General features: G+C 40.1%; 1 protein-coding gene across 1 annotated transcript; it reads right to left on the bottom strand.

Annotated features, from left to right (window-relative positions):
* Positions 1 to 5465: 5465 nt before the first annotated feature.
* NIPAL1 (NIPA like domain containing 1) lies at positions 5466 to 14035 on the bottom strand. The gene is given in 8 exon segments (XM_074903823.1): positions 5466 to 6067; positions 6212 to 6372; positions 8129 to 8219; positions 8652 to 8708; positions 9789 to 10055; positions 13759 to 13948; positions 13950 to 14008; positions 14011 to 14035. Coding segments are annotated over 8 exon segments (1452 nt in total).
* Between the last annotated feature and the right edge of the window lie 1612 nt (positions 14036 to 15647).

Here is a 15647-nt window from a genome sequence, read left to right as displayed (position 1 = left end):
CCACATTTATTACTGCAAGTTAATATGTAATGCAGGATGGTATTGTGCAGTAAAAAGCAGCTCCATTAAGTTTATGTACTCAAAGCACCCTGATCACACCCATTTCACTGAGTTGTTCCATGGTGAATAAGCATCCATTCTTGAAACATGTCTAATTCACAGAACCACTAATGCTTGCCTACCAGGCTTCAGCTTCTCAATATAGTATTTCTGTAGTTTGCTTTGGGGGAATTATGAGTAGGCTGTTACTAACACTCTGACACAGATAAATTTAACTACCTGCTATCACCAGGCTGAGAGTAAATAAATGAAAAAGCACTAGAACATGCTTCAGAGTCAGTGAAACCAGTGCTTAATCAGCAACAAGGAAGGACTACAGGACAAAGGTCAAGTATCTACAGTGTACTTACTTACTGGAACAGCTACACCCATAAAGACTAAGTAGGCCACCTTAGACCTCATGGTGCCTCTGAGCTTAGCTCAAACTGTAACCATACTCAAACTGGCAAAAATGAAAGTAATTATATGGGTGAACAGTGAATGCCACCCATCTTACTGACCATAAAGGAACATGTGGGCAAACAGATGTCTGATAGTTGTTTTTTGTAAAACCTTTGTGATGAAAGACAGAGCTGGAAGAGCTCATGTTCCACATAGGGAATGTCTGGTCCAAGGCTTTATGATTGCTCAACATTTGTAAAAATTAAGCTGCCGTTTCCTGTTCAAACATCAGAAAAGTTGCAGCAAGTCAGTATTATGGATGGGAGTTAAAAAAGGCAGAATTCCCAGCTTCTCTGTGCCAGCTGCTTAGGATATATCTCTTTTCTATAAAACAGCTGCATTGCTGACAAACTGGAATGGGAAAGGGAAATTACTTCCTTCATCAAAAGTACTTCTGATGAGAAATGCATATCAATTATTTGTGTGTACAGCTCAGATGACATTTATCTCTAGTGTCATTTTGTTTTCAGACCAACTTTCTTCACCCTGCCTCTGTAAGGTTTCACAAACACGGGGGCCCTGCAGACACAGTAACATACATCACTAACACCACTTCCACCCATGTCCCATCAGCCTGGCTCCTGCTCAGCCTCACCATCCTGTTTTGAACCTCTGCTCCATTTGAAAACTGCCAGAAAGAAGAAACCTGCTCTGCTAAAAGAGTATTTTCTAACAAGCACACTTGCCAGTTTTGTTTTGCTGGAATTTGAACAGCAAGAGAATGGCGTTTGCTAAAAGTATGTAGTTCCCCATACAGCTCCAGGACAAAACCATAATGAGTAAAGAGGTTGAAGTTATGAATCGGTAGTCTTTGGGATGAAAATTTTTTATAGCATGACTGTTTTAGCAAGTGACTTTTATAACATGACTGCTTAGCAAGGCAGATAAAGGAAGACAGTATTATAGAACAGGTTTCTATAGAAACTAATAACCTATGTACTTCCTTCCAAACTCCCTGCAGATTATTTCACCTATCCAAGTTGTCTTGACCTACCTACATTTAGTACATGCATCTATGTAATGAATTTAATTGCCCATTAATTTGTCCTGAGGTATGCTAGTAATGAGAAGCTGCCAAGAATTGTTTTGTATCAGCATTTAGAAGCCATAATTTGGTTAGTAATGTATTGCCTCTGAGGTTGTCTTTGTTCTAGATCTTAACTATTCGCCCTACTTTCCAAAATACTTCAAATTACTTTAGATAATATCCTTCATTTCACTGCCTGAAAAACCTGGTAACTCACTGAAATACTCTCCACTAAGACTAGCCATGAGAGAGAGATCCCTAACACATCAGCTTTGGGTTTTCTTTCCTAATTTAGAAGGGAAGGCATTTTCACTTGCCCATTATTTTTGTCCATGTAATAATAATGTATTATTATTAGTAATAGTATAATAATAATAATAATAATAATCATCCATGTCTTTTGACTATTAATCATAATCATTAAATGTTTCTTGCCAATGCTTTCTACAGCACACCAGAGTAAAAATAACACATCTGGACAAACTGGGTTATTCTGTAAGAGAAGCTAAAACCTCCTTATCTCCCCCTGCTTTTTCCACCAGTTCCATCATAACATCATAGACTTTTAAGCTCAAGGTGAATATATAGTAGTTTCACACGTGGCTTTTCTAGGGGAGTAGAAAAATTTCTTTCCTATCAGAAAAACTAGTAGAAGTCAAAGCTACAAATAGAGGGCCATGATCAGGTCAGATGCACATGAACTACAAGGACATCAGCCAGACCTTCTTCATCTAAAATCCACTTACATGTGCATAGGACCAGCCGCTAAAACCAAGATTATTCTATTGGAATTTATCAGCTAGATAGTGTTTAAATGCTTACCAGAAAGACAAATTACACTCCTTTTTATCTCGTTTAAAAAACACAGATAATTTAGTACATAATCCACAAATCATTTATTACAAGAGAAATATTAGCATAATTTCACTAAAAATTAATATTCCAAAATAATAACTAAATACACTTTCAAAAATAACATCTCTTATAGAAAATGTTTCTTATACAAAATGTTAATCAATAATTTACTACTTAACGTGATAGACTTCCTGTACATGATGAAAATAAGCATTAACTTGGTTTTCTGACATGGTAAGAAAATAACATTAATTTCCTAGTAGATGTTATCTCTGTATAAAATCAGATATGCAGGTCCAGTAGAATATACAGAATTTTTTCTTGGTACAAGTTAATTCACTGCCAAGAGTTAGTATAAAAAGAGTCCAGGCTTTCCATAAAAGGAGTCGAGACCCTTCTCAAATAAAGTATTACTATGTGTCTTTAAAAACTGCCCACACACATCCATTCAAGAATTGGACTGGTTGCTTTTCTGTCCAAAGAATCCATTTGGTCACACCACAGTGATGACTGTATAAGCAAATAGAGAGGCCATGAGAAAGGATTTTTTTTTCTCCTTTTAGAGTCAATCCATATTTTCTTCAGTTATTCTTTAAACTGTATGAGTAATTCACAGTGAAAAGCGATACAAGCTTTTGGTAAAAGGCAAACTGTAAATAAAACTGCACCTTCAGTCTTTTTATTATTTGTATTACCTGTTTTTAACTATAAAGATTTTGTGGCTTGAATCTGGCTGATGAAGCCAAAGTATTCACTAAGAAGTATTTCTCCAAGACAAAATATTCATTAATAAGAATTAATGAAAGCTGGTTTATATATTTTCCTCTCTGACGCTTTTTTAACACATGAATTTTAACAGCAAAGAACTAATGCAAGTATCATCACTGGGGAAGCTGAAAAATATTCCAAAGCTGTACACATGGTCATTATATTTTCAAGGCAAGTACATTTTTTGTGAAAATGTCTCTTTTGCTGGGATAACATTGCTGCCACCTCCTGCACTATTGAATGTGTTCTCAAATTAGGTAATCACAGGTGACAACCTGAATACCAACTGCCTAATGGCATCTTCTGGGCTTCTAGTTACATCGGCAAGATGATCTGCAATATTTTAAAAAGTACTGTAAGCAGAAGAACCTTCGGTATCACATTTTTCAGATCTGCTTTTCACTGTAAAAATGAGAGTTTAGAAACAAAGTACAGCTGACTGATACAATTTCTACCTCTTCCTGTAGGTATGTCAACTACAAACCTAGACAAGTGAAAAAAAAGGTGCCTAAAATTTAGAAACTATAATCTAGTATCCCATGTTATTTTCTAGTTTTTGATAGCTTCTAAAGCATCATTAAAAATAATCAGCGAGATGTTTCATTAATGTCTTTCATAAAGGAAGTACTGAAACTGCACAACAGAAACATGTATGAAAGATCAAAGTATCAGCAGCAACCATTTTGTTCTTACAGACAAATTATGAGCTTTCTTTCACAAAACAATTTGCTATCCATCTGAAGCATCCACTTTCAGTACACTCTTTGAACGTTAAAGAATACACAGCCTGTTTCATGAGGAGGTTCTGCCTGGCATATATATCCAAGCTGATTAAAATCAGCTTTTAATTGCTGAAATGCTAGCATCCTCTTGCAAAGGTTCTGAACTCACACTTAAAAACCCAAGAATTGGAAATACTACCTTTCTGATGAGCTCATCATGACCCACACATCTGATTGCTGAAGCTACTTTCTTGCTCATGAAGTGGCAGTAATGGGGATTGTAATGAGTAAACCATGGACTGTGCAAGCTGTTTTTGTCAGATAAAGATCAGTGACCACAACTGAGGAGCATACTGTGGAACAGATACTAATCTTCAAGGCTTATGGTAGATTAATAGCTAAAACATCTGATAGAGGTGAATAGTCATTTTTAGAAAATATGAAAAGGCCAAACTAAAACAAAAGATGTTTTGATGTTTCTCAAGCTTTGTTTACAGCCATATATTTACCTAGTATTTCTGGAAATAGTGCATGGACTGGAAATGGATTTTGCTTTTATAATGGAATGTAAAATAACAGGGCTGTTTTGCTATTAAGAAACAATGATAACTTTCTGGATAATGAAAAGAATTTGAAAAGCTTAAATGGATTTTGATGAATAGATGGCAATATTAGGAAGAAGTATAGAAATAAGTGAAGTCCCTCCTTAAGCCTCAAAGTAGTATAAAACAGAGTGGAAATTCTTAATTGCACATTCCGTTTTTCATCTGCCCTTGAATATTCTTTCATCTTATGTCATTTTTTAAGACAACAGCAACTGTTTTCAGGCCTCTAATGAACTTGCTTTTTCTTAAAATGTAATTTGGTCATAGTTTTGAATTAAAAAGGTACATGCACGTTCAGTGATTCACAATCCATTCAGGATTCTTCGGCTAGAAGAGCTAAGACTTTGATGTTAAAAATGGATTCTGAAAGAGACTGGTTACCAAGAACCATATTTCATAAATTATTTTGGTGATGTCTATTCAAGGTTCATTGGTAGGTGATCAAAAGTCAAAAAATCTTGCACAAAATTTAATATTAAAAGCTAAAAGGATTAAACACTGTTTGCTTCATACAGTCTCTCCAATGAATATCCTTCATGTAGAGTATTTTCAAGTTTGCTTGACAAAAAAATTATAAAAATATAAAGAAAACCAGAAATATTAAAGCTGTCACTAAGATAAAAACAGAGTGCTTATCATTTCAGCAAGGATTATCTTTTATCATGATGGGAAATTTGCTCTTTGTAAACATTTTTTACAAAGGCCATTCTTTTTTGCTAAAGTTCTCCAATAGGAGATGCTGCATAAAAAAAGGGTGAGATTTTCCACCGCCTAACATACAATCACCATCACGTTTCTGTCTGTCATGTTAATTACTGAACATTTCCATTCCTTACTACCAACAGCTGCACACAGAGGAGTGGCCCATGTTCAACAGGCCTTACATAGTTTTCCTGAGGATTGCAGAAAAGAAGAGCATTCTGGCAGACACAGATGGACTGAATCTGCAATTCATGATACTTCAATGACAAATGTGACTTGAAAGTTTCATTGACTGAATAAAACATTGTCCTCCTCATATGCCAAAGCTGGGTCTTCCATGCTCTCTAGTGAAGTGTGACAAGTTTCATATTCACAGTGTAATGATGGTTCTTTGGCAACATTGGACATCAACTGACTCCAGGTGATAGTAGTATTTTTGAAAGCATGCAATAGAAAAATGCCAATGATGATACTGCAGAATCCGCTCAGAGTTCCAATGATATCACCCGGGTCCATACTACTCCACTCCTTGAACAGGATGATGGAGCATGTCACAACCGTTGTGGTAAAACACACATAATAAATAGGTGTCACTAGAGATGTATTGAACACATCCAATGCTTTGTTGAGATAGTTGATCTGAGTGCTGACTGAAAGCACTAAGATGCCGACCAAAATGTAAACCAATGGATGTCGATAAACTGGCTTCTGCTCCAGCATTTGTTTAATGGCAATGCCCAAGCCTTTCACAGATGAGACAGAGAATGCACCAATGAGTGAGCAAATTAAAATGTATATCAGTATATTTGTCTGACCTCTCCTTGGAGCCACAATAAAAATCAGCACGAGGGCAACAACTGTTAGGAGAACAGCAAATGTAACGAACACTGTAAGAAAGAGGAAAGGGAAGAAGAGTAATGTGCATGAGAGAAAATACCAGACTACATCCTGAGTACATGCTAAAAGTCATTCAGTGTCCTGAACACTTCTCTCTGAACTGTAGCACAAGTTCATTGCAATTGCATACAGACCTGGATCTTGCAGCTTTCTTTCCATCTCATCTAGCGAGGTGACCTCCTCCTCCTCAGGGGCATGAATAACCATGACTGTTGACCCCAAAACGCTCAGTACACAGCCCAGCTTTCCATGAATATTCAGTTTCTCATTTAAAAAATAGGATGACAGTATAGCACTGTTTGGCAAAATAGAAATAAAAGGTTCAGCTCCACTAGCCATGTGAGACATTCAATATCTGTGTAACATGATAGTAATTAAAAAACTCTTTTGAATTTTGATGTATGGGAAACCAGCCTGAAACAATCAAATTTTAAGGAGTTTTGCAAGTAGGTTGGTCAGGACCAAGCAGGTCAGGTCAGGTTTTAGGGTGGGTTAGCAACCTGATTCCTCCCCTACAGGTTGTAAAGGGTCTGAATTGCTCAAGGAACTTCTCATTACTGATTGCCTGGGTCAGGGGTACGCACTCTCACACACCCGTAGATCGACTGTTCTTCCAAAAATGGTTTAAATCACTTCATTTATCATTAGAACCAATGCACATAAGTTTTGGAAACTGTTCCTCATCCCTCCCTGGGCTCTCCCACCCAGGCACAGCTTCTGCCTGGCTTGCCAGGACTCCCCCAAAAGCACAGAGAAGGCATGTCTCCCCTTTTAAGAGGACTGACCCCAGGCTCTCCAAGGGGTTCAAGATTTAACCTAAGAATAGTAAGTAACATGGCCCAAATGAGGCCACAGCACAAAGCACATGACCAGCCAGCTAGAGCACAACCTTAGGGCACAGACACAGGCTTAATAGTGTGTGGACGACACGTTCAAAAATAGTTTTTCAACCCACTGATCACATTACAGCCATTTTTCCACACAAGGGTAACAAGCTCCCTGACATTAAGTTCTCATGACCTCTCTGTTTCATGAAAATTGAAAAGATTGCTATCCACATCAAAGGAGAGAATGTTAAAACTCAGGCTGTTTTGTGAAGCAGCAGCCAGGCAGCCAGTTAGTCTGCATCTACCTGCACGCTGATCCCAGCATATCTGTAGGTCACAGATTTTGCTATGACAGAACAGCTGCATTTCTAGCAGTTAGATTACTGCAAGCATCCTAAAAAAAAATAAAATGCATGGCCCAGGTTTGTTTTTAAACACAGTGTTTCATATAATATACTCAGGTCTTAAAAATAATAGTTTTACATTTAAAATTTAGTCATTCCATTTTGTTAATAATTTATTTCCCAGAACGTTTGTTGTAAGCATAATCCATGTCTCTTCTGTTTCTGTGGTAGCCATATTAATGTATGTGCTTAAGAACTTAGAAATTATTTGTTTCTTCATACATTGGAAATGAGCGTTTGAAGGGCATTCATAGTTCAAAAGAACCACAAATTTTAACTGTGGATTTAAAAAAAGCTAACATTTTCTTTGCCTTGTTTCAGGACTTGGAAAATACCAAACAAGCCCGAAATGATTACTAAGTTTGTCTTAATATGAAATTATGCTCCTATGAAAAAGAAATTATTTTGTAAACATTTTAATGGGGGAATACTGTATTTTCTTTTGAAGTTTTTTCACAACTGAAGAACAGGATAAGGCTTTTTAAGAAAGCTTCAGTTCTCTAGGAAGAGATAATTTACAGCCTTTCACCACTGTCCATCAGCAGTATACCTGGTATATGCTGATAAAAAATACTTTATAATATAGGTGGAAGGCTGTTGGGAAAGCATATATTAGTCTTTGGAACAAGACTTCTTACTCCCTCTACTCAGCAAATTCAGTTCTAAATAAGATCTTTCTGCTGAGGAACAAAACCCATTTTTTCCATATATTGCTTTCCAGTTTTCTTACTAAAATTCTCTGCTTTCAGGCAAAGACAGTACTTTCCCCTCACACAGTGAATGTTTAATACATCAAGGTTTGTTCCCAGTTTGTACTAACCTTATGAGAACACTCAGTGCACCCAAGGGGGTAACTAAAGTGGCAGGTGCAAAGGCGTAGGCAGCAAAATTTGCAGCTTCTCCTAATCCCACTGCAGAAGAAAGAACATTTCTTTCAGGTTGAGGTGGGGGAGAGGAATAAAAGGAATATCAATACCTTGTATGATAGCAAATATAAACCAGAATCTTTTCGCTACACTATATATGCAAACTTTCTTTCCAAAATTATCTAACCTCCTCTGGACATAATAAAGGCTGAAGGAAGTTAAATATTTTTCCCTTAAGTACTCCTAGAAGTTGGACTGATTCAATCCCATCACTTTTGACTGGATATTAAAGAAAGGCTGTTCTGTAAAGAGCAAACAGAATACTTGAGAGATGGGATATCAGAATGGCTCCTGTCACAAAGGTGATTGCAAAGACTTTTAAGTGAAGGGAGTGAAAAATCAAGGAATAAATCTATTTTTCAAAAATCTGCTTTATGTAGCATTTATACATAGGCTGAAAGGAAAGAAGTGACTTACTTAAAAGCAATCCAGCCCACCAAAGCCATTCCTTCAGATAAGAATATCCACCCTGTCCTGAAAGTGGAAAAATAATCTCACCTTAGAAGAAAGAGACCACATTATTATAACAAACTAAACTACAGCTTCACATTTGCCTCTAGTCATATAAAGTACTGAAAGAACATGTTATCTGGATGTGATGAGAAGAATATTTTGTTTGATTTTGACTGACATTTTTATTAATCACTCTACTGCTTTGTGGATTGGACTTCTGAAAAATGGTATTTGACTAAAGGGAAAGTTCCAAGCAAAAGTAAAATGTCCATGAAGATTGTTGATAAACTTAAGAAATGCTTCAAAGTGCTTTCCCAGGTCAGATCCAATATATTCATCCACAGTCAGATGCATTTTGACTCTGCTTATAATTTAAATTGAAAGAAATTAGAAATAAAAAGGCCACTGCATGCATGATTTTTTTTGCCATAAAATATAAGTATATTGAACATTCAGTAACACATTCATTTCAAATAACCAAATTCTCTGGAACAGTATATTGCAATAAACACAACAAACAAAGAAAACCTGCTAATGTTATATATTTAAATCCATGCAAAGGAATGATGAGATTAGTCCAATGGGTCTTTTTCTAGCTATTCATCTGTTGACTTTGATGAAAGAATAGTTGTACTAACCGTACAAACTTGCATAATAAGTACCCTTTCTACAGCTCATTGCACTACCTTTTTTTTTTTTAAAAAAACAACTTAGTTATCATCTTAACACTTTCCGTCTTAGATGAGGGGAAAAAAAGATGGAAAAAAGAGAAAAAGGCATTTTAAAGGGTAAGATGGAGAATTTTATTTGGTATCTAACTGCCGTCAGGGAGGAAATACCACCAACTTACTAGATTTAATACCCACCTCTGCCCCCATAGCCCTAGGAATTCTGAAAACCCAGTCCCTGTAATCACACACAGAGAAATAATACTGTATTTTCCCTTCCTAGCCAAGACGGGACTTCTGATCATGGTTAAATTATGACAGTTTTCAACTATGACAGTTTTAAATGTGTGATCTGTGACTCAAACCTTGATTTTGCCACATTGTAAGAGCCATTTCTGTCCCCAGCAGGAACAAGGCAGGCACCATCACTTACCAGCTCGGGGGACTCCTTTGTCTGTCAGTTTCAGAAGTCCTTTCTTCTTCAGTATGAAACTAGAACCAATAAAGATACTGGAACCTATTGCCAAAGCCAAGCCACCATAAAGCTGGTATTTGCTTCCAGCAGGTGTTGAGATGCTTTGGTTTGTTTCATTGAGAGTCCTGTCCATAGAGGCAAGGAGAGAAGAGCGTGATTCAGACACGTTGATGATCTGGCACCATGCTTGGCAGGAGTCATGGCAAAGAAAAGAGAGCACAGCCCCTGGGAGGAGAAAAAGGAGGGTAAGTGATGCACAAACCAGGCACAGATCTGAAGAACCCCGTCCTCACCCTGCTCACTGCTTTCCATGTCTTCCCAGAGCACTTATCACTTCTGACCATACAAATAACTCACAAAATCCACATAACATACACAATGCTGCCCCAGGCCATGACCCACCCCTGTAATTCACAGGTGAATGCCTTATATATATTTTGCATTACATTGACTCAGTCAAATGATTAAGGCAATACCAAGGAATGCAACAATAAAATATTACCTTTGATGTAAAATTCAACTTGAAATCGTAAAAGCTAACCTGAAACCCCAAGCAGAAAGGATTCTTTTGTGCTGTGCTGGGACCACCCAACCTATAGCAAAATCCATGATTTCAGAACTTGCCGACTAGAGTAAGTCTGCCACTATTTCAGGCTTCTGCTTTTACATTTGACACTGAGATTTGGAAAAAAACAAATTAAAAAATAGAAGGAAAAAAAAAATCTATATAGGGAGCAAACTCTTGCTGCATACGGGCAACAATATGTTTTTATTAAAACTGTTCAGAGACTGCAGTGTGAGACAGATCTTTAACCACTAGTAAAATTTTGAGGTGGAGGCCTCATTACACCTCACAGCAATTATCATCTAACTTCAACAAGCCCTAGCTGGAGGAAGAGCGCAGCCTGGAAGGGACCGTCCCCCTGGCTATCCCTGCAACACAGCTGCCGAGCTGGGTGATCCTGAGCTAAGACTGAAGCTTCACACTCTCTGCCAGCCAAGTCTTATCAACATCACTACGATGACAGACTGTGGGAATGATATCATTTGCCATCAGCCTAGACGTGTTTTTAAAGGAAGAAGAGGTATTGCATTTCCAGGAACAAAAGCAGTCGTTACTTTGCATGGGGAAGCAGGGGCCAGGCAGCAATGCTGCAACAGGATTGACTGCAGTCTAGGCAGAAGTTTCACAGCTTCTCATGGTAGACTGCATCACACAAACAGCATGGATCAAAGAAACTAGGCTAGAAGAGGTTTTAACGAAAGGTTTTACTGTGAAAACATGCTAAAATATAAAACAGCTCATGCAGGGGTACAAAAGCTCAGTCCATTGTGATTCATATAACGCACTGGATACAACAAATAATTTTGCTTTCCGTGTTTCCCCTGTAATTAAAATGACACATGAAGGATTCATCCTGCTGAGTGACCATCTGCAATACACTCTTTTCCAACTGAAACAAACACTTGGAAACTTGGCAGAAAAGGATGTGCCTCTGTGTCAGTTCATACCTAAACTCTGGAAATAGTAACAACTGTCAAAAGTATTTCACCGCACAATCAACAACAAGCAGCCTTGGATAATTCATCTAATATTGTTTAGGAAGGAATATCTAAAATATCAGAAGTATTAAAAATGAAATTAATTTGCAGCTGACAATACTGATACTAACACTGGGAGATACCACCCTTTACAAGTAAGGACCTAGAATAAGTATCTCCTCCCAGTTTTCCTGGGCCATACTGTACAACAAACATACTACAGGAAGTTTTATTGGATTTTCAGGCTGTGCAATGACATTTCCTTGTTTACCAGGAGAGTTTCTATGTAACAAGAATTGTTTTGTATTGCTAAGCCAGACTTCATAAAAATTATCCCACAAGATGGGTATGTCCATATCCCACAGCTGAAGATTAAAATCTCAAAGAATTTACATCTACATAAAATTACTTTTGCATAGTATGTTGGATAGATAGTATTCTGCCATCTTATCATTACTAGAAGTTCCAACTGGATAATGTAAAATAAATGGAATTTGTATCTGTATCTGAAAGTATTTTAAAATTCTAAATTATTGGCATAGTCTTAGAAGAATATTTTACATAGACTTAAATTTTGATATAATTATTAAATTACAAAAGAAAGTTACAGAGAAGTCCTTCAAGCGCAAATGTTTCTCTTAGTTAACACATATCAGGCCAAGGCAAAAAAGAGAAGGGGTTGCTAGTGAATGAAATCCCTTAGCTCTCAATACCTTATAATGATGCTAAACCAGATCGGTGATGGTTGTACCACCGCCACCCAGTTACTACAGGCTTTATGTGAGAAGCAACAACATTTCTTGCCTTTAATTAAAAGAATGCATGAAGATAAAAACTCCTGGTAAGGGTGGACTTTTAGCTACCCGCAGTGGTAAAGGCAGCTTTCTATCAGCATGCTGGGTTTCTACAGTGAAGAAAATAGCACTCTTCTCCCCCTTTTTGTGAATGGTGTTTTTAACTGGGGATGAATGGCTGGCTAATTCCCTTCCATATGACACTATTACTACTTTTTCTACTGATTCTTAAGTTTTCCATTCCCCAGCAGACTTTACAACATTGAATAATGAAAATTTAATCATGCCATCTGTAGTAAGTCACTCAGTGACACCTACAGTATGTTTCTCTCCTTTCTGAAATACAATCTTTGCTCACATTTACAAAGAGACGTTGGATTTTTCACCTGTCTTGTCTGCCAGCTGAGAAGAGTAATTCTGAATGGTTGTGATCTCTGTTTTTTGTTCCGAGTGGCTTTTGCCAGTTTCAAAAAAACACGTCATTTGTTCCACTTGCATGTAAAGTGGTATGTCACTCTACTGACCGAAGAACCACCTGAGAGCTGGGAAGAGAAGGCTGATCCAGAAATTACTAATACTCTATTGCCCACTTGACTATTCTGAAGATTACTTGGAAGGACTGAGGAAGGAGACAAATCTCTGAGGCCAACTGGTTTGCTCAACAACCAGTTTCTGTAGCTAAGCTAGTTTCACCTCCCACTTCCAAATGTCAACAAACACGAACCTGTCAGCAGAACCTTTTGTTGCAGAAATAAAACTCTCTGAGCTCTGACTCAAGGCTGACAGCAAGAAGAAACCAGTCTGAGTTCAGGTGGCCACCATCCTAACTTCTAAAGTGTTTTTACGATTCAACTAAATCCGAAAATGTTTTTTCGGACACCTAAATATTCTCTGAGTTGGGTAAATCAGACAGCCTGGTACTACATGCTCCTTGTAGCAAGTTTAACTGGCTGTTGTTTTAAGTCCTGCAAAACCCCGCAGTTCATAAGTGAACAGCCAGTTTAGCTTTTATCCTGAAGATACTGGTCCTAACTCATCTGGAAAAGTGTTTGCTTTGATTAGACACATAATTTGACCATTTTTATTTCATGCACGAATCAGCTCACGCCTGGCAGGAACATGAAATGCCCTTTTCCACCACCCCGGGAGATACCAAGCCCACTTTTGCCAAGGCCTGGCAACTGGGGCCGAAAGCGGGTGTACCGAGAGGCAGCGAGGGTTTGTGCCCCGGTACACCCCCATTCATAAAACATGCTGAAACGAGGCGTTAGACAACGAGCCAGCCGCGCGGGAGGAGAGGCGCAGGAGCCCCCCCGGAGCCGGCAGCGCCCCACTCCTCGGAAAACAACAGCATGAGGAGGGGCACAGCCTGGGCACAGTCTTGGGCACGCAGGCGTCACGAGCCGCTCCGGCGGTGCGGGCGCGGGGGCAGCCCGGGGGGTCACCGCGGCGCGCCCCCACCTCCGCCCACTGCCGCGCACCCCCGCGCAGCGCCGCTTCCCCGGCGCGCCCTCCCCGCCCAGCGCCGCGCCCCCCCCGCGCCCAGAGCCCCGTCCCCCCCCGCAGGCCCCGGCCCTGGCCCCGACACTGACCCGTGCGGCAGGACGGGCGGCCGGGCAGCGCCTCCCGGTGCCCCATGGCTGCGGGCCGCCCCCTCCGCGGGCTCCGCAGCGTGGCGGGCGGCGGCGGCGGCGGCTCCGCCCGGCCAGGCACGTCCCGGCGCACCTGGGCGCGCCCCGCTCGCCCGCCCCGCGGCCCCCGGCCCGGCCCGGCCCGGCCGCCGCAGCCGGAGGTGGCGGTGCCATCCCCGCCGCGCCCGTGGGCGCGTCCTGAGGGGGAACGCCAGGAGTGACCCCCGACGGGTTTCATTTCGTATAAATCGTTATAAGTGCCAGTGCCCACCTTTGTGGGCTTTTCAGCCACCCCACCTGAACACTGAATCCAAGGGAAGGAACTCTCCGGTGCAGTACCTAGGCGGTATTTCTGTCTACTGGAAGTTTCTATAGATTTCATTTGCCTCCCTTTCACACCTGGGAGAAGAGGTGAGCAGTTCTCATGTGCAACAGCATGAAGTGTTCGATGGGCGGCCAGCACTAGGTTTGGCCACTGCCTTTGCGGGCAGGCGGGAATGCCCTGGCCAGACTATCCCAGCTGCAGAGCACTAGGGCAGCGTCTGGTCATACTTGCCCAGAGATGACTCCCCGTGGTTGAACAGGCTCCAGGGTGTCACAAGAAATAATTATTGTTATTACCCAATCAATAGTTTCAAGGTAGAAGTCTAAGCCCTTGTTTTTAACATGGGTAAGTGAAACACAAAATGCATGGCTTAATAAACCATTACATGCTAACCTAGCATCGCCCAGCAAACTTCCTGGGGTAGTTTGAGGACCTTTAGCACGCACAAGAACTTCCCAAACTGGAGCCAAACTGAGCTGCAATGTAAGACAACTCCACAGAGCAGCACAGGGACATGCTGGCTCGAGACTAGTCAAGTTATAACTATGCTTTGGAGCACAGCACCTGAATTAATCACTTTGTTTTTGAAAGTTTTATTTCTGGTGCAGACTGGTGAAATATGGTGGCAGTGCCAGTAGAATAACTATTTTCCCTGCCTTGGGCATCTTTGACTTTGCAGTCCTGGGGTTAAATCAAGAGAACAGTTTCAATACCTTAGCCTCTTCCCCTTCCCCCCCCCCCGTATTTACTGTTTAACATAACCAGCTCTCTGAATGTTGGGAGAAAAAGAGCATTGCATTCACTTTTGTTGTTTAGTTACCTATCCACTTTATCTTTACAATGTCTACATTATAAGAACTTCTATGGAAGGTGGTCTGAGTCATGTGCAGGCTGCATTAAAAAAAGAGCTTGACTTTTCTACCTTTGTGTTTCCAAAGCATAGGTTACTGCTACAAAAGAGCAGTATTTAAATAGTATTTAAAACAGTTAAATTAAAATCTTAAAGCACAATCTGAAAATTTGGGAGCAAACTTCAATCTTCTTGTACGACATAGGATAGAAGTATCTATATGGACAGATACATGTCTGCAGTCTGCTCCCAACTATTTTTCTTCTGTGCCCCTCAGATCATCAACTGCGAGTGTTCACACCCTTTTCTGTCAAAATGTGTCAATTTTTCCAGCTTCCTGCAATTTGACTAAACCACATGAAATGTCAATCTTGCAAGAGACTCAGCTGGCAGACCTGCAGAGCAGAAGGGAGGTGGTAACATCCGCAAGGGCCAGCGGAAGCAGCAGAGAGGGTGTGAGAGAGAGAGCTGCCAAAGACCAACACTTCCCCTGACACAGCTGGTCAGGGCTTCCCTGTGGTGTGCACCTAGAACAAGAATACTGAGAAACAGTGCGGTTAACACTTCTGCAGATCTGCCTCTGTACTGGCCAACTCATTTAGCAGACTATGGACATCAAAGTCTTTCTAATTACTTAATAAAATATTCAGTATGAGATCCAGATTGGTTGACGGC

The sequence above is a fragment of the Athene noctua genome, chromosome 4, assembly GCF_965140245.1.
Source record: "Athene noctua chromosome 4, bAthNoc1.hap1.1, whole genome shotgun sequence".
Taxonomy (NCBI): Eukaryota; Metazoa; Chordata; class Aves; order Strigiformes; family Strigidae; genus Athene; species Athene noctua.
The sequence above is the reverse complement of the archived record's forward strand: the minus strand, read 5'-3'. Positions and strand labels throughout refer to the sequence as shown.